This window comes from Trachurus trachurus, assembly GCF_905171665.1.
Source record: "Trachurus trachurus genome assembly, chromosome: 10".
In the NCBI taxonomy this organism is placed as follows: domain Eukaryota; kingdom Metazoa; phylum Chordata; class Actinopteri; order Carangiformes; family Carangidae; genus Trachurus; species Trachurus trachurus.
This window is the reverse complement of record NC_139894.1, coordinates 7,297,197-7,322,686: the sequence shown is the minus strand read 5'-3', so window position 1 is coordinate 7,322,686 and position 25,490 is coordinate 7,297,197. Positions and strand designations below refer to the sequence as shown.

The following is a 25,490-nucleotide window of genomic DNA, read 5'->3' as shown; positions in this document are numbered from 1 at the left end:
ATTATTCATTTCATATAAAATCAAATGCGGGGATTTTGTTAGTGGTCCGTCTGTCTCATTTTAATATGTTTCCTGAAAGTCAGAACGTTGCAGAGCGGAAATACTTTTTTTTTTTCTTTTTTTAAAAATGTAATTTAATTTAGATATTTATGAATATTCTGTAAAAAGAAAACGCTTGGAGCCATAACAGAAAAATGGTAGTCCCTATAGATTAGGTGATCTATTTTGATGGGATTCTCGTGATGCACACATAGCGCAATTTTCCTATTGATGAAGGGCAAGCCAGTCAAAGCAAATGCCCTTTCAATTCCATTAGCAGTTGCATCACTCTCTTAATGGAGAGTAAAATGGCACAAGACCTTTTGCAGTAGTACTTACACAATGAATATGAAAAGGCTTTCACTGAGCTTGCCAAGCTTAGTGAGTGCAAAACGGCTTTTAATTGTGTCCCGACTCTGTGTTGGAACATTATTCGGAGTATTCAAGGTCTATCAGTGCTTTAATCAAAAAAAGATATTTTCAAAGTAGCGTACATCATAGAAACGTAATAGACCTCAACATCCAAATATCAAGCAGTGACATAAAAAGTTCAAGAGAATTGTTGTGGAATTTGAACTGGCTGTCGTAACCTCATTTATCTCAGAATTGAATGAATAGTTTGAATACAGAAACCCAAACCATTTGAGATATCAGAAACACACATTGTAGGTATTTTCTGCGACATGTACATTTTTCTGGTTCACTCATGCAGCCCCAACGTACTCGCCTCTTGTAAAGAGCAGCCTCTCAAGTCTTAAGAGCGCCTAAAACAAAGATGTACTCCAAGAAGTGTTTGTGTTGAAATACAGGGGCTTTGATAGATTTGAAAGATATTGCAGGCATCATTAAGAATGGAATGAGTCTGTCATTTTAGCGCTGGCATGCAGTATTAATCACAAAGGTCCTTTTAAAGCATGTTGCTGATGGAGATGATGACAAGCTGACGTTGAGGAATTATGCAAAGGAGGCATCCGTCTTGATCTGATTTCAAAGCAAAGCCCCATAAACCACACAGCTGTTTCATCTGCCTTCCCAGTCACTGAGCCTGCACTTTAAAGGCCAGCTTAATTCCCTGTGTGTCCTGATGGAAGACAATGCCATGGCTTTCTTAAAGACTCATTGTTTAGTGTGCTTATTAAAACAGAAAATAACACAAAAGCCACACACACACACACACACACACACACATGCAAATACACAGAGAGACACAATCCAACATATGTGGTTCAGTGGATAATCTAATTCAAAGTGCTACTGTGCCAAATGTCCATATTTCAGCTTGGTTTGCCCCAGTGGCTTTCAAAACCACAAGTACACAGAGAATGCACACTGCACCGCTGCTCTGCGAGTGCTACATTACACAGAATCACATTGAGGTTATCACTTATAGCTTTTCATCATAGAGAGACCCTGTCCTGAGTGCAAAACAGTTTGTCAGAAATTGGATTCAAACGTATGCCTCAAATTGGAGACTAGAACCCACTGCGCCTCACATCACTCAGACAAACTGACTCCTACTGTGTGCAGGGACATTGAGAGGCTAGAAAAAAAAAACAAATGGCATCGTATATTTTCAAGGGTCCATGCTTTTTTTTTTTTCTGCCCAGTATCATGTGGAGTGAAACACTGTACTGCCCTTAAAATATTGATTTTCATATTAAAATACAGAAATGCAACTTGTTTACTTTTCTTTTTTTCATGTGCAACAAGAACCAAGTCTCATATTAAAAAATCAACTCTTTCACCATTTGATCTTGACCTCAAAAGGATAAAGATTAAGGGGATGAGGAAAAAGCCTTTAACTTAGAAAAATGTTTGCATAATTGATCACTCAAAGTCCACACAGAGTCAGGTCTCAGATCTGAATGCTTTAAAGGGCATAGCTCAGTGTTGAGTAATATCTCACAGGCTAAGGTGACTGGATGAGTTAGTCCTCAGATTTATAAGTGCTGATATATTAGGAGGTGTGCAGTGTCTATTTGTTGAGCTGAAAGGTGGATTAAGGCAAGTGAGAAGCCATTTTAGATTAGTTCACACCGCTTTTGCTGCTTTCTTTTCTATAATATGGTGAATTTAGTCCAGCTGGTGAAGTTAAGTGTCATTCTGTGTCAATTATATTAATAGTGACAAAAACCACCATTGATTTTTTTTTTGCCACCTCATTCCATCTGAAGGTGACCTCGGTCAGTCTGCATAGCACACGACATTTTGGATTCTTGTTTTGCACACCTTTATGTGGGGAAAACACTTCATAATGAGACTTGATTTGAACTCTTTAACTTTTTGAAAACAGAACTGAGTCACCGTTTCATCTCTAACCCCTTTGCAGTGAACTGAAACACAACATTTCAAGTGCAAGGTCTTATTTTTACGCAAAAGCTTTTGTGTGCATTTTTGCAAAGCATGCATACAGTAGGTTTAATTCAGTTCACCGGATTTTACGTTCCCTTAGTCCATTGTGGGATTATGCAGACAGATTTGCTGCATGTCAAATCCTACTCCTTTGAAGGTTTTTGGGATTTAATGTTTTGAGAACCTTATGCTCAGCAAGTGTTTTCACCTAAAAACAAGGTTCATTTCATGTCACAGTTCAGTCATGCCCTCAGTGCCTTGATTCGCCTGAAATTGATTCAGGATTGACCATAAAGTTGTGACAGTGAGGGTGTTTGGACTTGACACTCATCTCTGTTGCTGTGCCGGCGCTATTTCCATCAACCATAATGCACCTGCTCTGTTTTTATAGGTTGGAGTTTAGTCTATGCTGCATTTTCAAACTCTCAGTATGAGCAGTGCAGCAGCAGCACTGAGCCAAACAAGGGCAATCAAGATGTTCACTTGCACTTTATGCCAATAGATCAATACGCAGACATGAAGATAAATGGATACAGATGTTTGCAATATCTGTCATGTATCTTTATTTGTAATGCAAAATGGGAGGGCGGAGTGTTTACAGGGATCGACTGTGTCATACGCGGGCGTGATAATAAGGTCAAGAACAACTACAGCATTTGTTTTGTGTGTGTTTTACAAAATCTAATTTCCTTTGTACAATCAGCTCGTTGCTGTTTATCTTTTCTTCATAAGTGTTTTAATAAACAAAAAAACAACAACTTTGACCTCCTAAAGTTAACACATTTTGGGCATCATCTTCCCACTTCCCTCTGTTCGATCATTTTATGTTTCCTGAAACTCTCCCTCTCATCACTCATGGACATTATGCTCTTATGCGAGCGTGTGCTGCTGATTATATGAAAAATACGTCTGCGGGAAAGTGAAGTGGAGCTTGTGGCTGCTGCAGGCTCGCACGGTGGAGTAAAGCCCAGAGGTGATGTAAAACCAGACAGTGTTGGTAGATAATCCACATTTCTATTAGCCTACTTAGCACTTTTCTAATAGGGCTCACAGTCTAGCCCAAGAGATGAGTGGTATGTCTTGTATTCATTATCACTAAGTCATGGCGCCCTTATATTTTTAAAATGCCAATACCACAGTTGATCTAAGGTATAATTTGTATGTTCTGACTGGGGCTCGACTTGGAACAAGGTAGTTTGGGGTTATGAAGGGATCATATTTGATTGGGTTTGATCCAGGTCTAATCATCACAGTCCACACAAAATAGGAGGGAAAAAACAGCCTTCATCTTTCCCTGATGAGTTTCCCTTTATCGTATTTATAGCCATGCTGTTGCCGTGCAATTACAGTGAGGAATCAATTATTCCTAGATATGTCTTGTGCACCAACACTGTGCACCCTCCTGACTCTGCTCCAAACCATTTACCCATTATACTGTATGTCAATAGTATCTACAGTATGTGTATTTTTCTCACTGTCTCCACTCTATATAGATGTAACAGATGTTTCAAAATACTAAATGAAGTGCAAAAATCAGCTAAATGGTTGGTAGAATTTGTAAAGAGCAGACAGTATTACTTACATGACTGTATGTGTTGTATTACATATGCCCAGTTAAAATCTCATAAGGGATCCTCAGTTGTACCAACAGTCTGCATGTGGAGCAGCCTGAAGGATTTTACCCCAAAGCACAGCTGTGAACGGCATACAGTAGATGTTTCCGTGTAGCACAGGGGAACCAGAGTACGGGTTCATTTGTCTGCATCGAACAGCTTGTTTTATGCATTGAAGGGCGCAGTGAAAAGTGGAAGCACAAGGCGAAGGACAAAAATTGCATGGTGATTAAAGGCTCTTTTCTAAACAATGACGAACGTCCTTTCAATAAGGTTCCTCAGTGCGGCCAGTAGCATTGAGCATGGTTCGTTCTGTGGGTACAAGGTCTTTATGCATGGTGGGCGAGTGGAAGGTTAAATCATGCACCTGATCCCACCTTCAGCATTCATATGCTCTAAATTTAACTCCTTCTGGCTTTATAAAAATTCATGCTGTCAGTGCAAAAAACAACAACAGCTCCTGAAAGACGCATCTCCCAGCTTTCTCAATCTTCTGTAAGCCTGCGCGAGGAAAGAAAGACGATACCCATTTGGGGCTCATTGGAGCAAATCAGAATTGTCAGCACTGTGGGTTTTTACCTTTTTAAAAGGGGAAGATGGATAGATAATCACCACATGCCATTCTGGGGGCCAATTACACAGCTTTGTGTGAAATTGGAAAACCTGTTCTCTCAGAGCTCTAATGGATGTTCTGGTCATTAGTTATTTGAGAGTCTTCTCCGGCTGTAATCAAACGTGAAACATTGCGTTAAGCGCCCATAAAGGAACAGCTGCCTCTCTAAGTGACCTTCTGTTTAAGAGAACCCAACTGTCAGGCGTGTGGCGTTTTGCGACAATTATTATGTGAGTCGCCATAAAAGCAGCTCTTATTTCCCTTCTTTTTGCAGTGGTTGCATCTCATCTTAATGTCTTGCTCTTGGTTGTATTTACTTTTCTGCGTCTGTTATTTGGTCGTGTGCTGTCATATCTTGCATACAGGTGCGTAATATTACCCATCTGCTGTCTTTTAGCAAACCCACTCTCGAAGCAGCAGAACAGATAATGGTGGCTTAAGAACACTCTTAATATTCTGACATCTCTTTGCCTTTGCTTCTCTGCAGGAGATCATCTGTCTAGTCAGCAAGGCCCGCCGCCCCTCCCGCCAGCCCCACCTTCACACAAGCAGCATCCGTCCATCACGTCCCTGAGCCGCAGCTCACTGGCCAATCAGAGGAGCCCGAGCCCACCACCCACAGCCGGCCTGGCGGCCGACTTGCAGAGTACGGCAGAATGCGTCCAGCTGCAGGACAGCTGGGTCCTGGGCAGCAATGTGGCCCTGGAGAGCAGGTGAGGTGACCGACAACACAACAGGGGAAATTCATATGTACCTTGTCCACGTGTGTCTTGTTCTAGTAGCTCATTTATCATCGGCCTGTCCTGGTCCCTCAACATCTGACACAGATCTTGTTTATCCAGGTGTCACTCCAGCCAGTGTGGCTTTAGTTACATGTCAGTCTAATTCCCAGGTAGGCTTGTGGAACATAAGGTTGTCTTAGCCTGCAGGGACTCTTACTGTAGGTTTGCCCTGACTAAGACCCCTGATCGGCTGTTCCCAGGGCATATGTACATTTATGACAGTGGGGGAAGACGGTGCTGGGGGCTTGGTTATCTCCTGGTAGATGGTTATCTTGCAGAAATTATATCATGAAATTGTATAATATATTATATAATGATAATATGATAACACAAATTAATAACACACATGATGACTTTATTAATATGTTCGGTTTTAGTCCTCCAGACGTTGGTGGGTAATACAGATATTTAAGTGTGACTCATTTTAAGAACTGCACCTCATCAGTTTAAATTATCATGCCACAATTTTTGCCTGCAGAAATTATGATTACCATTGACTTTGATAACAACCATAGTTTCTCCCACTTTGAGAACAATTTTGTCGAGTGCTCTTTTTTTTAAATGTTTTTTTTCTATGCACCTACAATTTGGAGCTGATTACTAAATTAGACGGACCCTCACTCAGAAGGAAAGTGCATGATTAGCTGGAACTACGTGAATATCAGAGAGCCCACCAGTTCAAATCAGAGAGGCTATAACTTCATAGGAAACTTGGGAAGCGGATAGTGTGCGTGTGTTATATCAAAATTTGCTGTGCAAGATACCACTTTGTCATAAGAGCCACTGCCAAGTTTCCCTCCTGAAACATCAGTTACATCTTTCTTAATCAGTGAGCTCAAAATATCCTGGCTAATGAAGTGTGGTACATTGCGCCCTGACTCAGAAACGGCCCCGAGTAAATGATTGCGTTGCCGCCTGATATTTCCCTGGCACTGCGTCCCCTTTCAGAGCCGTAGATGAATGCAAACTTTGAATTTTGTCTGTGGCAGCATGAAGTAACACAGCCTCTTATGATCTGACCGAATCAATTGGGATATGTGGTGACAGTCTCACATTCTCAGGGAGATGCGGTGATTGAATACTAACCGCGCTATGACCTTGAGCTGTCTTAGCCGTATCGACAAAACAATATGGGCACACCTATCATCAAGTGAGGCATAAATCACTATCAGCACAGTGGACTCTAAATCAAGTGCTTGCCAGTGGGTGGGAACAGGGGGCTGCTGTGAACCAACGAGGCCAAAAGGGAAGACCCGGTTCACCACATAATTGCACATGTCAAGAAAACCACCAGGTTGGGAAATGTAAACAGAAGCTCCAGAAAGTATTTATTATGCTGCCTTCAGGGGGTTTTGGGTGAGCAGAGTCCTGGCACAGCACATGTAGGTAAGCAGCCTCCGCTGCAGCAGGGGTGTGAATCTCTTTTTTGAATCCTCAACATCAACATGGATTTTATTTCTCATGCGGCGCAGTAGACGTGGTCACACGTGCAGACAGTAAATTATTCCGTACAAGGCAGTCGATTAAAAAACTGTCAAATATAAATCACAATGTTATGATCTTGCTTAATATATTTCCTGTGACATGACCTCCTTGAAAATAAAGCACTCATTTGACAGCATTAGCTACTTTTACAGCAATTAGCAGTAATGAATAATGTGTGTGTAACCTCCCATAAAAGTGTTGGTCTTCAAAGCGTGAGTGTGCTAATTTGACTCGGTACCGACTCGCTTTCATAGTGAATAGCTTTCAATGTTCTTCTAAATGAGTGAAGTGCCGCACTCGGTAACTACCAACTGTAACTACGGCTCATTGTTGCACGGTGAGCGCTGTAAAGCCACTGATCCCGCTGTGATCGTTCTGTCAGAGCTGTGTAAAGATGCTAAATTTGATTTCAGCTCATTTACCCCCAGAGTTTAAAAGCATCAGACATATGCATCAGACGAGCAAAGGCCTTTTTAAAAGCTCAAAGAAATAAAGGCGGCACAAAAAAATAAAAAAAAGCCGTCCACGTCTGTCGGTGTCGTTGACATTTACACTTGATCTCTAATTAACAGAAACCCGAGCTTGAGCGAGGCGATGAAGGTCAGGATGGGACAATGTTTCGGATCCCGAGACAGACTCTGGCCTGGGAGTTTTAAGTGTCACAGTGCAGGTTCTTCACACTTAAGATAAACCCGTGAAGTAACTCTCCCTCAGCTTTTCGTCCTGCTTTATGCAAACTTAGATCACTGTATTTAAAGGGCTCAATTAGTTGGCAACAGAGCAGTGAGGCTGCCCGCTGTTTGATGCTATTCACAAGTGCAGAGGAGACATTTAGATCTTTTAAAGTGCGTGGAGTACTTTTAATAAATCCCTCAGGGTTCCCTCACTAACCACTTGACTCCACCCGAACAGTATTTGGTGAAATTTTCAATTAGAAATATTCCATTCAATTTCATTAAAAAAATGAATCGCCACGTCCCTTAAGAGACCATTTGCACATATACGGTAATTATTCTCGAGCAGCACTTAATCCTTTGTTTAAGATAGACTCTATCAGTGTGTGTATGTGAAATGTGTATTTTACTATAAGCTCTATAAGTGCTCCACTGGATAAGATACAGGTACTGTAAGTGTCTCCTCTTACATATGTATGTCCTTTGGCGCCCACTTCAGCATTTTTTTCCTTTTCACTTAGACTCAGTGAGGTTCAGCTAGAACAGCCGTTATGACATTTGAGAATGAATCTCTTGAAGGCCTGCCCAGCCACACGTTGCAGTTATAAATGTACTGTCAATCCTCATTGGATTCATGTGTCAAGGGAGTCCTTTGGTGAAATGAAATTATGTCTCAGCTCTAAAATCATCATGTGGTACAGTGTCCCACAGACAGTACATTTTCCTGATGGAAAACGTGTTAGAATTGTTCTCGGGGGCAAAAAAAAAAGAGAATGGGGAGGTAATCCAAGAAGGATTTGGTTTTTGTGTGTGTTTGTGTGTGTGTGTATGTCCCTGTGTGCATGCGTGCGTGTGTGTGGAGTTGTTTGTGTGGGACGCACATGTAAATCATGAGTCACACTGTCACGCTTCACATCAGAGGGGGAAAATTGAACTTTTTTTTGTGCACCAGCCGCAGTTTCGGTATCGCACCAGGACTGATTAGTCATGTGCAAAACACCAGCCAACTAGCCTTTTGGAATGGAAGGGAAGCTTCCAGTGATGGCTGGTTACCTGCCAAAGTGGATGGTGGTGTAGACAAAGTGGTAATCCTCAAGACGTGTCTTTTTTTTTTCTCTCTTTTCCTTCTCATGTGTTTTCCTTTTTGTTTATTTTGCCAATATCTTCCGTGCCAGGCACACATTTCTGTGACGATTCCAGAGTGGTACAATATTTTCCTCTTATTTTAGACTACTGTATAAACTGTTGCTGCTGCTGCTGCTGCTGCTGCTGCTGCTGCTGCTGGCAACATGAAGTACATCTGTTCCAGATTATTTTTTGCCAGCAACTGTAAAAGCTTTCACAAGCAGTGGATAGATATTGAAGATTAATTGTTATTCATATTTAAAAAAAATAAATAAAAAATACAATACCAATGTAACGTGCAGCAGCCAAAATACTTGTCCTGGAAAATGTCCTCACCTCAACTGTCCCTCATGAGTTAAACTCCAAAGCCCACATCTTAAACGTGTGTACATAACAGCTGAGCTCTTCTCGAGCCAAACCCCGATCAAATCCGTTAAATATAATCAATTCCACGTGCAAACATTCTGAGCGCTCGCAGGGAGTGACTCAAGATGGCACCACGCTGATTTTCCGTGGGCAGGACGGCACGAAAAAGAGCGCCGGGCGCCGAAATACCATCACACAAGCGCCGATCTTAGCTGAACCAGAATAGCACCTGCTAACAGGCCCCCCATCGCGAGGGCAGGTGGTGATCTGGGGGAAGAGCGACGGTGACGGCAGCTATAGTGTGAAAACCAGCCACTGTGATGCTGCTACACCACATCTGTAGTCTGTAGTCTTTTTTTTTTTTTTTCCCCGACCGTGGATTAGAGCGGCCTGATTATTCCAGCTCTCACCTTGAAATGCTAATGCTAACACAGGACAGCAGCTAATAGGCAGTTTACGTATTCTGAGGGCTTCGATTTGCATTGTTTCCAGCGTGCTCTCTCGCCCCTCCAGCTGGAGCTTACCGTAGACAAATCCACCCACTCACTGTTTAGTCTTTTGTCCTCTGTGAGGATGTTTTCAAATGTCATCCTGATGACAAGCAATGTTGTGAGAGCAGAGGAGACCGGGCTGGCTGCTGCTTTTGTGTTACGGGCTTCTCAATGGGACAGACAGGCGTGCACACAAACACACCGCGATCGCACTGACACACAGCCATTCATTTGCTCGCTTTCGTCTCACACTCTCTTGATTGTCTCTTCTCCTTCTCCCTCTCTCTCTCTCTCTCCCTCCCTCATTCTCTCTCACACTCACAGCGTACATTGCTATCACTGGGGCCGGCTGGATTAGCATAGTAATGTGCCTTGTTGCATCACACTGGCTGTAATCAATTACAGCCGGTCATCCAGTGTGTATAGCCGCAGACATTTACACTGGTCTGCTGTTTGTTAATCATGTCCAACAGCATTTCATCTTTAGACCCCTTCAGTCTGGTCTTTAGAAAAAAGGAAAAAAAAAGGTTTGAGGGGGGGGGGGGGAGGAGGAAAAGGGGGCGGCATGAAAACATCAGCACCAGAATTACTTTAAAGCAGAGTGCAATAAATGTCCAGTGTAGGAACTTGTGTCTGACACTAGTAGCCTACACACAGGTTCTGACTTTTCATTTCACTTGTAGAAAGCAGAAAACATAAATGACTAGAATATAACCGACTTTCGAGCTTTAAACCACCCACGACGTGCCATATGTTTCTGGTAATTATCTGTGCATTCAGATTGTTTAATCAGTGCAAAGAAACACTTTTCTGTGTGTGCGAATGTTTATAAATACATTTCTTTGCTTGATTTTCGGGAATAATTATCAAGTTACCAAGACAAATGTGTCTTTTTGTGTTTTTTTTTGTTCAGGTGTCTTCGACTTAGAGGCAGATGAGAGCATTATGTAGTCATGTCTTTGCATAAATAAGAGTACAGGTGGATTCGCGGTATTTATTTCCAGGCAAAACTGTCTCCAGATCATCTCGGCAACTCGCAATAGCTATTCACCTCCCTCAAATAGAGTGCAAACCCCATCCCGACTCACGAATACACAAACACACACGTCCCCGTCCCTTCCTGTCTGGCTCATCAGATTGCATCCACTTACACTTAACTCCCCAGATAGCAGTGTCTATTTGCCTGTGTCTGACTACACGTCTGCCGCCTCCAACGTTGTGCACGTTTTGACCTCAATTCATATCCAACCGCATATTACGGAGTCTGCTGCAGCTACAGTACAGATTGTTCCAGATTGAGAAATCTGAACTTCTCGAGGTCGCAGACGCCGGCAGCATTGTCATTCCTGCAGTGACACACCGTAACCTTTAAATGGAGTCCCTGTCTGTCCATGACAGCACGTGTCAATCGGGGCATCAAAGAGGCAGGCGATTCGAATCTGACATTTGTTCTTTTAGTCAAGAATTGATCAGTGGGGGGTTTTAGCTCTGTGATATCCTCACGGGAGATAGAAGAAGCTGAAATATCAGAGGCACGGCTGAAATCTGAGTAAAGCAGTATGGTGTAGATTTATGAGGTGTCTCTCTTTGACTTCTGTTAAAACTGCATTCAGCTAATGCACGATGAAAAGCTTTATTCACCACACGGCGTTTAGTCAGAATAAAAGAATATCATAGTGGAAACTGTTAGGTCCATTTGCTGTTTCCCCCTAAAGCTTGTTGACCCACTGCTCCCTTCACATAATCAGGGAAGCACACGGATTTTCAGTCCTTGACTGCTCGGCTTCAGATTATTCTCTTATTACACTAATTAGCCGTTCTCAAGCTCTTTTAGTGGAGATTCAGAGTCAGGATTAAAAAAAGCCTTTTACAAAACTTACATGGAGTCTTCACAGATGCCACACAAATAATTGATGAGCCAACACCGCTTTATCAGTTTATTGGTATGTTTAAATTAACAGTTACTATAGCAACCCCTCCCCCTGGGATCTATAGAACACATAAAACATGACTTGTGTAAAACGTTGTGTGAGAGATTGTAGAGAAACGGGTGGACGCCAGAGGAGAGAACTGTGCTTTCTCTGGTCCTTCCTCTTTCTCTTAAAAAAAAAAAGAAACACATTTTAATGATTTTATGTTTTCACATCCAACTATATTTTTACTGTTATTGAAACATTTGCTGCTCTTGGAGTCTGAATTTTATAGCTAAATGACTCTCTAAATGTTTGTTTCATTATTTTAGTGGTTGTTTTAAACTCCTTGTTATAACCTCCTATATTGTTTAACTTGTATTTTGCTACCTGCAGATCACTGAGCTGTAAACCTGGACAGGAATCCGTAGCACTCGACTGACTTTATTTACCATCTGCTGAAGTGCTCTTCAGCAATACGTTTAACCCTGAGCTGGTACTCTTGGGTATAATTTGTGTGTGTAACAGTGAGTGTGAAGGAGAGTAATCATGCAGATCAACCATCCCCTGAATAATATAGCCTGTGTTATACAATTTGTTTGCTCTATTCTTTTTATTAGTGTAAATAATTAGCTCTCTCCCTCTTTTATAGTCAAGCATTAACTCAGCTCCTAAAACATCCCTGATTAAGATTTTAAGCCTTTAATTTAGTTTACCATTATCTTAAAAAAGAGAACGTCAAATACACATAAACACAAAAAGGAAGAGTACTTAATGGGAATGTACAAAATAGTTTTACTTTTTATAATAATTGTATTTTTTTATCGAAAATGTACGAAGTGTTAATGAAATCCTACAGTTCCAGATTAGAGGGGCATTTGTAATGCATGGTCAGTCTGTCCAATTTCCCTGGTCGTCGCCATAAGCCTGGAGGCATTTGGGTATTAATCTCTAAGTAGTGGCAAGAGTGGCAACAAGGCTTAATTCATTTACTTAAGAGCTTTTCACGTGGGGTTTAAAAGTTAATAGGACGATCACTCCGTAGTGCATTTGATTAAACCCTCTTAATTACCCCAGGTATAATGGGCTATTAGCAAAGGCCCAGTTGTAAAAGGGCAAGTGGGAGATGATTGTTTTTATGAGGTACTTTTTGTTAACCTTTTCCAATGTCAGGATTATACGGGATATTGGACTATAACCCGGTGTCTCTTGCAGTCTAATACACACGGGAGGTTACACCATCGTAGAGTTTGTCCCTGTGAACTTTTTCAATATTAAACCCAACCTTTCACGAACCCGAACCAGGTGGTGTGAGTCCCCACAAGTGGAAAAACTCTGCTGCACCGTCGTTGATCAAAAACGTCGCCTGGGAACATTTTTACTGATACGATCATTACCAGTGTACTGTATTTGTGGTTTACCGAATGTATAAATTACCCAAAATTTCCTCATTAGGTTGATAGAAATCGTAATCCGCTCCCAATTTCCAGTTGCCTGATGAGTTGTGTGGAAACATAATTTCTTGGAGACTGAGCTAAAGTTTCAGCCTCCGACATCTGTGTTTTGAGATTCTGTTTTTAACCATTGCTCATTACATCTTTCATCGTCTTCTCCTAATTCTTCTTTTTTTGTTTTTTTTGTTCTACTCTATGCAGGCACTTTCTTTTTAAGACGGGCACAGGAACGACACCTTTCTTTGGCGCAGCTGCCCCTGGTTACACCATGGCAACGGGGACGGTTTACTCCACTCCGGCGCGCCCTTTGCCCAGAAACAGCCTGTCCAGAGGGGCGTTCAAGTTCAAGAAGTCACCCAAACACTGCTCCTGGAAGTGCACCGCCCTGATCGCCGTGGGCATAGCCGTGGTGCTGTCCATCATCCTGTGCTACTGCATAGGTAAGACTGGTTTCAGACCTGGGAGAGCTGGTTTTCACTGATTATCTTCTTCTCAAAACACAAACACAGCCATGTCAAAAGATTAATGAGTCAGTGAACAAGAGTTTACCAAGATAATCGCATTAATGAGTTGCACACTGGTTTTTTAAGCACCTATCTCCAGAGTCAGATGATGTAAGTGAAAGGGTGAAGCTGGAGAGAGCTGTGTGTGTTGATATGATTATAAAAGAGTTTTTTTAAGTGCACCTCATTTGGCATTTTACCTGACTTCTTGAATCTGTAGGGATTTCAGACTTTATCTGAACTTGGTTATATAGTAATGTTGTAAAATCCTGTGGAAAAAAAAACACGCACAGCACAGGAAACAGACAGCCATTCATCCAGGTCAGCATTCAGAGGTGGAAATCTTTGATCTTGAGCTGCGACATGCTCATGAAGTCATATATACGTTGACTAAAAACTTGCAGAGAATGAGTCGAGGTTTGATTTGGACCCACAGCTCAGTTCTTTTTTCTTTTCTTTTTTTTTCTTTACCTCTCAATCATCGACAAACACCAGGGTTTTCCCTCTAATCTACTGCTTTGTAGCTTTTACCCCACACGTCCTCCCCAACGTCTTCATCTGTACATATGAAAACACATTCAACTTATCAGTTCAAAGGCACATGTAGTGTCTGTGATTGTATCTGGAGGACGTTCAGGTTGTGAAATCTCAGTCTGTAAATTGCTCACATTACCAGATATTCTAAGCTTGAACATGTGTACTGAATGAAATGTATTTAGACCAGAATTTCTCCTGTGAGTTTGAGGGGGCGCGCTTCACAATCTCTTACAATCTGAGCCTGGTTTAAGGAGTTCTTATTTTCTACAGCCATTTTATTACCGTTAGTTTGAAATCAACCACCTTAGCCTGACAAAATTAACTATACACTCAGGCTTTGACATAAATATCGGCACCCAATACTTACCGGTTATTGCCTAACATGGAGGTGCGGCACAAGCTGTCAGCCCAGTACATGAAAACCAGTAGTTTCTCTGCCAGAAGCAACCTATTTCTTTCATTTCTAGTCAGAGACAACACGACTCCATTATCTGCTGTGGCATTAGACAGTCTTTAGACATGTCATTCGGTCACACAGAACAAATGACAGACAAGCTGCAGGGAGTGAATGGAGCCAGCATACCTCTTAATCTGTATGAAGCTTGATCTCCACCAGGAGTATTTCTATTTCACTGCCTCCTCCTTTTTGCAGAAATTGCAGATGTCCCGATATGATTCAGTAGCTTCTGTCTGACTAAGCTCTCAGTCAGATATGCAGACATGGCCCCGGTACAGTTTCCAACAAGGCATTCCTTTCTGCTTCCCTTTTGACAGCGGCTGTGCATCATCCCCACACTTCTGATCACAGTTCACAGAACGACAGCCAATGCGCGTCCTTGGGGGGGGGGGGGGGCTCCTGTTAAAACACAGGCAGGGGAAGTTCAAATGGCCAGCACAGATGGCAACGTCAAAATGAAACACAAGTTTAGGAGCTGAACTCGTAACAAAGGAAACCGTCTGGAGCACTTGAACTTTAAAGAAGACCTTGGTCCACACAGCCTTTGTTGTACTTGAACTGAAACTTGCCCGTTCTGTCAAACAGGAAACGCTTTTATCTCAGTCAAGAAGATAAACTAATGCTCATCCTCCCCCTCCCCCTCCTCCGGGCATTATTTCCTATGAGAGAGCTTTCGAGCATTTTTTACAGCGTGTGTCAAAGCTGACTTCTTGCTAACCTTTAGATTCTTGACCACAGCAATAAACCCGTTACAGATTCATCTCTCCTTATGCCCTCCCTTGTCATCCAAGCCCTTAATCTTTACACTGAACCTTTCTCCCCGAGCGGGTATATAAGTATTCATGCAGCTTGGAGGCAGGGGAAATGTGACACAGTTGTATAAGGAGAAATATGGCGTTGTTGGGAAGATCCTATAACCAGTGTTTTATTGGTGACTAGAGAGGGGAGTGCTCTCTCTTGGAGGAGAGGTCATAAATGCGCTGTATCAGTATCAACATTCACATAGCCTTTATTGACTTAACTGTTTTGTTGCTTGTTGTCGCTCATGATCTCATATCATAAAATTAGTATGGATATATATACATACACTTTATAACTTAAGTGCTCCTCTGTGTGCTGGAATCAGTTGCTATTTTTTATTTGGGCTCCTGCTCATGACAGATATGCTGGGGGTTTACGCAGGGAAAACAAGCAGAAACAAGTCATTTGTTCAGCTGTTGTCACTACAGTTCTAGCAGATTGGATTCATTTACAACATTTTCATCCCAACAATCACCAACTTGTTTAATTGTAGACCTGTCGGATGTTTGCGAATTGTATTTTTGGCCTGACTCCAGGGTGCGTCCTGTTGCTTAAGCTCTCTCGCTCTTGCTGTGTAAGTGAATGTAGGCGTGCATGAGCGTGCATGTGCATGAACGTGCATGTGTATATGTGTGTGTTAAACAGATGCAGCCCTCCACCACTTCCCTCAGGAGTGTGTTTCCACCACCTCCTCTCTCTTTCATTCGCCACCAATTGACCTGCCAGGTGCAATGCTACAATGCGCACTCATACTTTAATACTTTCCCACTGTCAACTCTCACAATCCCATTAGCACCAAGACAAACTCGAAGACAAATACAAGCAGACCAGGACCAAAAATGGTATAGCACTCCAGGTTTACCGCACAACAACTCTCTTTTTGTTTCGTTCTGTAGCAGCAGAAGACAAATGTACCTCCTGATATTTTATTCAAGAAAATCTTTTTTTTTTTTCCTTTATCTAATAAATATAAAGAATAGCATGCGTAGCAGTCACACAACTGGACCGTGTCTGAACGACAGCAGCAGCTCCTGTAATTCAAATGAGGCAAACCTGCTGAGGTGTAGGCTTTCCAGCTCCCACTTCTGCAAACTGCCTGATTGGAAGGAGTTCAGCGATTGTTCAGATAGAGGAGAGGCCAATCAGGACCGGGTCCAGCTCTGACTGAATAGCAGAAATAGCATGTGAATCTTTGGGAAATCAGTTTAAATTGAGCTGCACCACACAGAAATAAATGGCATCAATGTCCTCAGATCAAAATGTTTCAAAGTAGACAGTGACAGACCTCTTTTGTCTGACATTTGCCTCTAAATGTCAGCTAGATATAAGGAATGTATTAATTAAAAACCTACTTTAAATGAAGCATGAATTATCTGTTTGTCTGTGTCATTATTCAGATTTCTAATTTAGGATGAAATACATCTTTCTGACACCTTATATCCATAAATATATCCGACACAGAGAAAATGACTTTTGGGTTATTGATGTGTTTTTCAGTCAAGTCCTGTTGATTAAAGTGATTCTCATGAATTGTTGACACGCTGAGCTCGGTGGTGATGTGAATACAGACCCGCCAGTCACCAGAGATGAGTGGATGATACAGGTGGCTCCACTCGGCAGCGATGAGCACTGTGTTTTGTGAGGAGCTGAGGGGTTGGTCCTTTAGTCTATAAGGACCAGATGAACCAAGCGTGTCTCGGTCAGCATTGTGGTGGAGACGCTGTTATTGGATTTGTTGCAGATAGCATCCTACAGACCAGGCACATCTTAGCCATGCTCTCAGCTCTGCGGCTTATTTCTAGGAGTCCCCGGAGGGAAGTTTCTGTAGAGATGTGCTGGCAGTTTTCAACATAAAACAATGTTTATCTCGATAATTTTGAAGCTGCACAGTTCCAAGTTGTATTTGGCACATAGGGACTCCAGATGGGCCACCTCTCTCTTTGGTAAATGGACTAATTATTTTCGGTGACTGTGGCCATTAGAATAGTGTCATCTGCATATTTTAACAGGAGATCTTTCTTCTTCTTCTTCTACCCATTTATGTTTCCAATGCCCTAGTTAGCTTAGCTGAATAATTGTTATCATTCCTATGAAGAACCGTTATTAGCACAGTGTTTTCCAGGTAACAACACCACCAATTTATGGGGGATTAGTTCAGGCAGAAGGCTCCATGCCTCTCCACGCTATACATACCACGAGGATGTCACAGCTCAAACAAACACTTTGTTAACTTTTCAAAATCAACCGCCCGTTCATGGTCAGTGGTGGTAAATGTTAACATCAGAGATTGGAGGCTAGCTTTTTTAAGCATCTTAGCCCAAAGACGAGAACTGCTCATGGTCCATAAATATTAATTGAACTGGCCGAGGCTGCAGGAATAACTTATGCAAATTCATAAATTGAGGGCTATTCACCTCAAAGCAATTTGTTGATGAGCCGGTGTACTAAGTGCAGTGAAGTGGGGAAGGTTCTCTGCCGTGTGTCAGATTCACAAGAGCCGCACTGCTGCCCACAGTTTACTGGATAAAATGCAGTAAAATATACCAGAGATATTCAGAGTCTCCAGAGGACACATTTTAATGACTGATGATCCCCTGAGTTTTCATCCGGCACAATCACCGGCTTAAAGCTTTGTCAGCGTTAGCATGCTTAAAGAAGGACCTGTTAAATGTTACCATTAAAAAAAAAGCTTGTTGCTTATATGCTGTGAGACAACAAGCCTCTTGTGTGCGAGTGCACCGTCTGTCACTTCATGTCTCCCTTGATAAAGCTCTGCGTTGTGTCTTCTGCCAGTCAGCTCAGAGACAGATTTCAGCTCTTAACATTAAATTAGGTTAATTTTCTAAAATCCTTAATGCTAATTTTCTAAATGCAGGTTTTGTTGGGTGAAAGACGATTCCACCTTTTATTCTTTAAGTGATACTTTAACATGCTTTAATTTCATGCTGTCAGTCTTGAGTAGGTGTCACTTTTTTCTCTTTTTTTTCGCCCGTGGGGAGGATGTTTCACTTGGGGTTCATGCTCGATGTCCTCGGTTGATCCTCGCTATTAAAGCTCCAGCTCAGCACACAGTGTTTTCTCGGGACTCTGGAGGCTTTTGCCACCAACATGTGAGTCTAAAGAACTGGAGGTATTTACCACAGTGTGCCGTTTGTGGACTGTTTGAAGTTGGTATTTAAAAAAACCAGGAGTTTTACATTTTAACAAGGCCGGGGCGTACCGTGTGCTTCAGTGTTGGAGGACGAAAGAGAATATTCCAAGAGCTGCGTCTGATTCTCTGTAAATTTGCTTAGTTTGGTCTGGCTGTACATCTCAATTGAGACTTGTCGGTACCTGGTGAAGCTGGACAAAGATCAAGAAGGTTTGTTTTTTTACTGTCATATCAATAACAACAGGAAAATACATTGATGCAGAAAATAATTGAAAGCTAAAAGAGCCAAAGGTGCACAGATCTTGCAGGTTTTCACATTTAAAGGCTCTGTTAGATGAGTCGGTTCAGGGTGTTTAGAAAAGACAGACTTGTCAAAAATATTGATGGATCAGTCAGCATTCATTTCTGCTGCTGGTGATGTTGCTGGTTTGCTTCACCAGGAAAGAAAATTGATTCTGACGCCGAGGGTGATGCTGGCTGAGCGGAGCGGGTAGCCAAACATTGTCACTCAATGTTACACCTGCATTATTTAATTGGAATTCAAGGCCATGAAGTGCCTGTTTATTCGATCCACCAAGGACACCGCTGCCACTAAACTGATGCCAAATATCTTCATCATCCACCGTCCTTAAACAAAAAACACGCACCGCACTTCCTTAACAAAGTCCTGACTCGTGCACTGTCCGCTCTCGTTTTCCATCTTCCTTTTGGCCCCCTTCACATTTAATATTCTTCACCGCTCCACGTACACCTCTCAAGTTATTTGCTGCAGTCAATATCCATCTTCCCAGCGAGCAACGGGTGTTAGAGAAAAGTTTCTCCCGCAGATCAAATGGTCGGAAATCAAGATGCTTCCTCAGCATGTTCCCTGGCTGGCGACTTTGAAGGAGATTGGCCCTCTTGCTGCGCTCACAGAAGCACCTCAGTTTCCCAAAACAACAAGAACACAGTTTGATTGGATACAATACTGTGACAATAAAGCAGGTTTGCTGAATGAAAGCTGCACACAGTTTAGTTATGTAAGAGAACTAGAGGAGTGTTGCAACAACCTACCCTCTCACTTCCTTCCCCTGCTGCGACTGTCTGTCTCAATACACTGCCTTACACTTTCTTAAGTCTCACACTTTTCTGTCTCTTTCTCCTGTATTATTTATTTATTTATTATTCTTTCTTTTTCTCTTTTTTTTGCACACACATGGAGCTGTGTATCTGTGTCCTTCCTGCTTTGTATTAGACTTGGAGAGTTTAAGGCTTGTTCGGCGCATCTCGTCTGCTCGTCTGAAGTGAGCGCTTTGTGTCAAAATAGAAATTCTGCCTGCTGCTCTCTTTGATACAGTTGCTGTTTGTGCGGCACGTTAATGAACAGCACTCCCCAAGGAAACATGCTAGAGCAACAGGGTTCCTAAGTATTGATTGAAGTGACTTTGGCTGGCCTCTATCAGTGCTGTGTTTACGCAGAAGCCACCCATGGCACAGTGGCTGCAAAATAACAAAATTTGAAGTGAAATGTTGGAAGTTAAACAGCTTTTTTTTTTATGATACTACATCGGATCTGTCCATCTTGCTCTCCCACGGGTCTTTTGAGCTTAAGTGGCTTGATTGTTTTTGTGCGGCTATTTGCTTATTTGTTTATCCCTTTCAACAAGCCCACGCAGCTTTTTTGTGTATTTCACAGCGATGCACCTTTTCGGCCTCAATTGGCAGCTCCAAGAGTTGGACAACCAGCCGGCTTTTGAAAACGGAGGAGTTGGGAAGACAGGGCCCACTCAGTCGAGCATAGTGACAGCTCTGGCTGCCGATGGTGAGGAAATCAAAAACTCATATCTGATTTAATCACTACTCAACATCTAAATGAATCTTCACCCATGAATGCTCCAGATTAATGTGTTTATTCTTTGGTTGGCTTTCCCTTCTTTTGGTCAAGGTTTTTTGGCATTGATTCTTGAATAGATATTTTCCAATCTGGGTTAATATTACTATTCTAAAATAAAAAAAGTAATAAACCCAACAGCTTAAAAGCAAAAAGCAGAATATTGACTATTGGTCTTACTAATGTAGACAAAGGCTTAAAATGTGCAAATAACCCTCAGGCTGTCAGAAAAGGGGAGAATGGGGCTGATTATATGTAAATACTGCTTTTGGCAATGAAATGCAAACTTAAAATAAACAAAAAAAAAAGGTTAAATTATCTTGAAAGCATCAACATACAAATTAATTAAATCAAATACAGGTTCAAATGACGACTGAGAATGAGAAATCATTTGGCGTCTTGAATGACAGGGTGAAAGTTTCAATGCTCGATGCTCAGTCAGCCTTTGGAGCTACTGAGATCTTTCACATCCTGAATATCAATTGGCTGATTCCAGACAGCTTTGTACTGCCTAATCATAATTTTAAGACCATTGCGTATTCAACAACAAGCAGTCAGGCCATCCGAGTTCACCTTTACAGCAAAAGCCACCAAATTAATCTTTAAGCACACTGCGGTATTTAGAATGCATGGCCACGAAAAGCATTAATTGAGTTGAGTAGGCCAGGCAAAAGCTCAATTGTTTAAACTCGGCTAGATTTAAATCCTCATAAGTACTGCTAATTAAGATAGCAGGAGGCAGGTTTTGGACTGTTTAAAGGCAATCAATAGCTGGCTATTATTCTCCCCAGAGGTAAACTTGGCTTCCAGTCTTCACTTTGACTGAAACTAAAGCGACAGGCAATGGCCTCATTACACACATTACACGGAGGCATGTAAATAATGGAGGCCTGGCACAAGCAGATACACAGTATAAACATGGCCACACGGTGAAATACTTCTTACAAGATGGAGAAGCAAAGGTTGAGTTGTTATTATGTTGCAGGACGAGTCTGCGCCATCCAGCTAACAAGTTAAAAGTCATTGCGGCAGTAAATTAAGGAGCACAGCTGCGCTCCTTCTACAGCAGAGCTCTGGACGCCAGTGACTGCAAAACACTTTACAGATTTTTCTTCTTAACAATGAAATCTGTTCATGTAATAACACCTTGCGGGCTACAGTTTTTCATGTGAGCATGAGTCATATTAAGAGCAGCCATCCCTCCATCTTTTGTGCTGTAAGGACACACTTTAAGGACATCATTCGCCAAATTGTTTTGATTTGCTGTTATTGCTCTGGCAAGGTAGCACAGTACATCTGACAGATTCCATTTAGGCCTTATCTGATATGAAGCCCTGCTCTATGAGTCACCACGACCAGAGAAAAAGATGGGAGATGTGGCCTGTTTGAGTCTTATAAAAAACCAATTATATCTGGTCATTTTTTTCCCCGTGAGCAGTGCATCATGGACCACAGGGAACCATTACTTTTAATCCTGTCTTGCCTGGCCACTGCTCATTTGGAAAAAATATGACTTATCTTATTGTTAGGTCTCTGCTTGACTCAAGGAAAGAAAAAAAAAAGATTGTACTGCAAAGGAAAAGATAGAATGCAGCATTTACTGATATCCACAGATCAAAGACTTACAAATAAGACAGAGATTGTGTTTCAGATTTGAGTGTGAATGTTTTAGCTAATGCCACAAAAAGGCTCTGTGATGACTGATTTGCACCATAACACCTGAACTTTATTGTTTTGGTTCTCTAAGAACTTACGTAATCAAGATGGGGCTGCTTATCTGTCTTCCAGGAAGGACTAGCGTGCTCCATCAGGAGAACAACTCCATCGATACCGGGCAGGTCGATATAGGGAAGAGGGTGGGTCAGAGCGTCCCACCTGGGGTGTTCTGGCGCTCTCAGCTCAACATGGACCAACCACGTTTCATCAAGTTCAACATCTCGGTACAGAAGAACGCGCTGATCGGAGTCTACGGACGAAAGGGTCTCGCTCCATCTCACACTCAGGTAAAGGCTTTTTCAAAAAATCTTTTTAAATACAGTATGTATCCTGTAAGAATGTCATAAGAAAAAAAAATAGTTGCTGAATTTTTGGCAAATTTAGGGAACAACAAACAGGAGAATAGGGAGACAAGACAGTTAAAATTATAATGTTCATTTTGCATCAGTTGAGGCTTGAACTCACAACCTCTGACACCTAAGTCCATCATCCATCTCACTTAGCTAATTGGCTAATGACAGTTCATGTGAGGCTTCACAAATTAACTTAGCCAGTCACATGATAGCAGTTGCCTATGCAGATTTCAAACCACTATTTAAAAAAAAAATTAAAAATTAAAAATCAGTCATCAAGACAAAAATCTGAAAATACACATATTGCATCTAGAAAACATTGAGATGTTGGTAATTTGTTTTTAACAATGATTGATTTGCTCCCTAAGTGAATAACTGATGTTTAAATAGGCCATTCTTGCATTGACTCCAATTGTTCACATGAGAGAAAAATTCAAAATGCTATGAAAAATTCAGTTTTTGAGATAAAATTCTGAAATTTTCCAAACATCATCTACCATGACTCCAAAATGTTGTCCATTTTTTTCATGAACGCTGAAAATGTATTTAGCAAGAATTTGCAGGTATATGTTTACAGTAGCATTTACACTCAAACATTTTGATGCACTGTAGGCTCAATTTTTGATAAATCAAAAATCTGAGAAACAGGTTTTGTGTAGGACAGTCTGAAGATGCTCTGTAGCAAGTTTGGTGTCAATTGAGGAAAGATTGTGGGAGGAGATAGGTTTAAGAAGTTTTACAGCTTTTGAAAAGAACAGAGTGATGGACTAAATAATATTAACAGGTTTAAATGTACAAATGTTTCTTCAATATTGAGGCTACAGTTTGATGAAAGTTGTGAAGCTGTAGCACGTATGGTTGATTTGTTATGAATTTTCAAAGTTTTGAACTTTAGACGCTTGCTGTAGCGTCACCATCAGGATTATTGGCTTGAGTTTATAGTTGAAGTAATCTGGAATGGGACTGGACCTTTGTGCAAAGTTTGGTGAGTTAGGAATAGGAATACAATAGTGACCCTAATAACATCTTCCTTCTCTTATAAATGAAAAGTATTGTTTATCACATTAGCCAAAATGAGAGAACCAGAAATGCAGCTATATACTCTACTAGTAACTACACCAGTTAAATGGCTTTATTGCTTTAGTAAAAACACATATTTGCAGAGATAATGGAATGGCATTGAGCCAGTTATCTGGTCAATTTAATCGTACCACTGTTGCAGTTGTTTAGAGGCACTAGAGAGTTTAAAATGTAACATAAAATCTAAGCATTAAAAGTAGTCATTATTTTCTTGTTAATTTAACCCCCTGTTGTTAGATCTAATAGCTTTTGTCTGTAACCAATACTCCACATGGGTGTATATGATTTCTACCTGCATTATGTCTCAGCCCAAAAAGCTCTATTTAACTGAAATTACATCATATGAAGAAGGATTTAAATGTGGTGTCATTAAACATGCATTTGTTTTTTAAATTCATTTCTTTGGTGGTTACTTGGTGACACTAAAAAGCAGTGAACACAACACAGATATATTTATCACCTTATGAAGATGTGATGGCGGTGGTGTTATTTGTAAGTCCAATAAATATCTGTCTCTTTAGATGCTAAATTCAACCATGTTATCAGTTGTAGCAGGAAAATACACACACGCACGCAAAAACAGCTTCCCTGACAGTAAAGCTGCAGGCTGTGAAACCAAAACCTAAGAGGAGGTAAAATGCTCCAGAGATTTGGGGGCATTTGAAGAGTTAATTATTATTATTATTATTATTATTATCAGTGGGCTCATCTCTCCATCACTCAGTTTATAACTATTATCATATTAAACATAGCCATGCGGTCAAATGTTTATATAAGACATTAATGATTGCAGCTTTAAGGAGGTAGAGGCCATTTCACTGTGTCAAAGAGGCGTGTGTCCAAGCAGAATTAAAATGGCACAATAAAGTTTTAAAAAGATACTGCATCCTTTAATGGGATTCTTTATCTGCCCTTTTGAAACTCTCCTCTTTTAAATTCCTAGCATGTACCAAAAGAATTGGGCTCTAGTCTAAGTTCAGTTTTCTCCCCCTCAGTGTCGATTTACCTCTCTGTGTGGGCACGTACGTCGTTTCCCTTCAACTAAATGTCGGCCATTTGCAAATTGAAGTGTTCCCAAAATGTCTGATGTGTCACTTGAACGACATTTCTGGGGGATCCGAATGTCCGACGTGTGGTGATGGTGATGGAGGCACTCAGACAATGGCTATTTTCCACCACACTTGACTGCAAAAGCTCTCAGCTTCACCTTCTTGACATTCTCTCTTTGTAAAGATGGGCTTCACTCAAGTGTAGACAGTGAGGGCCACTCTTTGATGGGAGAAAGTCCGATGCAAGTGACAACAAGTGAGGTGGATTGCACTTTCAAGGTGAAAAAGGAAGCCCAACAAAATCAAAGACCAAAGGGTACTAATTAACAAGACACTACCTTTATGTCTCCGGCAATTGTTGCACAGACACTCAAGCTTGTCAATGCTGGACACTCTGTCCATTGTGGCCACCTCTAAATTACATTCTGTTCAGGTTCTGGCGGCACAAATCAATGCATTTACTTAACTGAGCATGAAATACCTCAATGAGGGATATTGACTGTTCGTCTTATTCACAGCTTGGAAGACAAGACAACAGCCTCTCCACCTCTCTCAAATATAGACTTCCTCCATCTGCTATTGAAAGTCTGTCTGCGCTGATAGAAACCAAACAAGTTGGAAAAAGCTAACTTTTGCTTCTTTTTTTTTTTTTCTTTAGGAATTTGTTCTCAGTTGTTATCAAGTATCCGACTAATTTCATTCAATCTATCTAAGGAATTTACAGGCTGTGAGTGTTCCTCCTCTGTCCGTGGGGCATCTGGCAGTCTCTCCACGCTTGGTCTCTTGCCTGTTATTCGACGGTATTGTTGGATTGAGATGAGTTGGGGTGGGGTGGGGGGCTTTCACACCAGCTAATCGAGATGTATGCACTTGGCCAAGAGGTTCAGGGCTTGTGGGAAGAACTGTTTTATTACTTCCCCCTGAAGCCAGCAACACAAAGAAGTCAACTTCCGCCAGGTTAATATCCCTCCCCTGCCCCCTGCCTGACTCAAAGGGGTTTAAATCACAGTGTTGACTCTACTTCCCCCTCCCTTAATGCACTCTTTCCTGTTGTTTGCAAGTCAACCGA

General features: G+C 41.5%; 1 protein-coding gene across 1 annotated transcript in view; it reads left to right on the top strand.

The window, feature by feature from the left end:
• Window positions 1-25,490, top strand: part of LOC310992478 (teneurin-3) — a 123,339-nt gene that overhangs the window by 42,955 nt on the left and 54,894 nt on the right. The window contains exons 3-6 of the mRNA XM_083980542.1: window positions 5,105-5,330; window positions 13,106-13,344; window positions 20,029-20,154; window positions 22,012-22,226. Coding sequence (XP_083836668.1) covers window positions 5,105-5,330; window positions 13,106-13,344; window positions 20,029-20,154; window positions 22,012-22,226 — 806 coding nt within the window. The remainder of the gene's footprint in view (window positions 1-5,104; window positions 5,331-13,105; window positions 13,345-20,028; window positions 20,155-22,011; window positions 22,227-25,490) is intronic.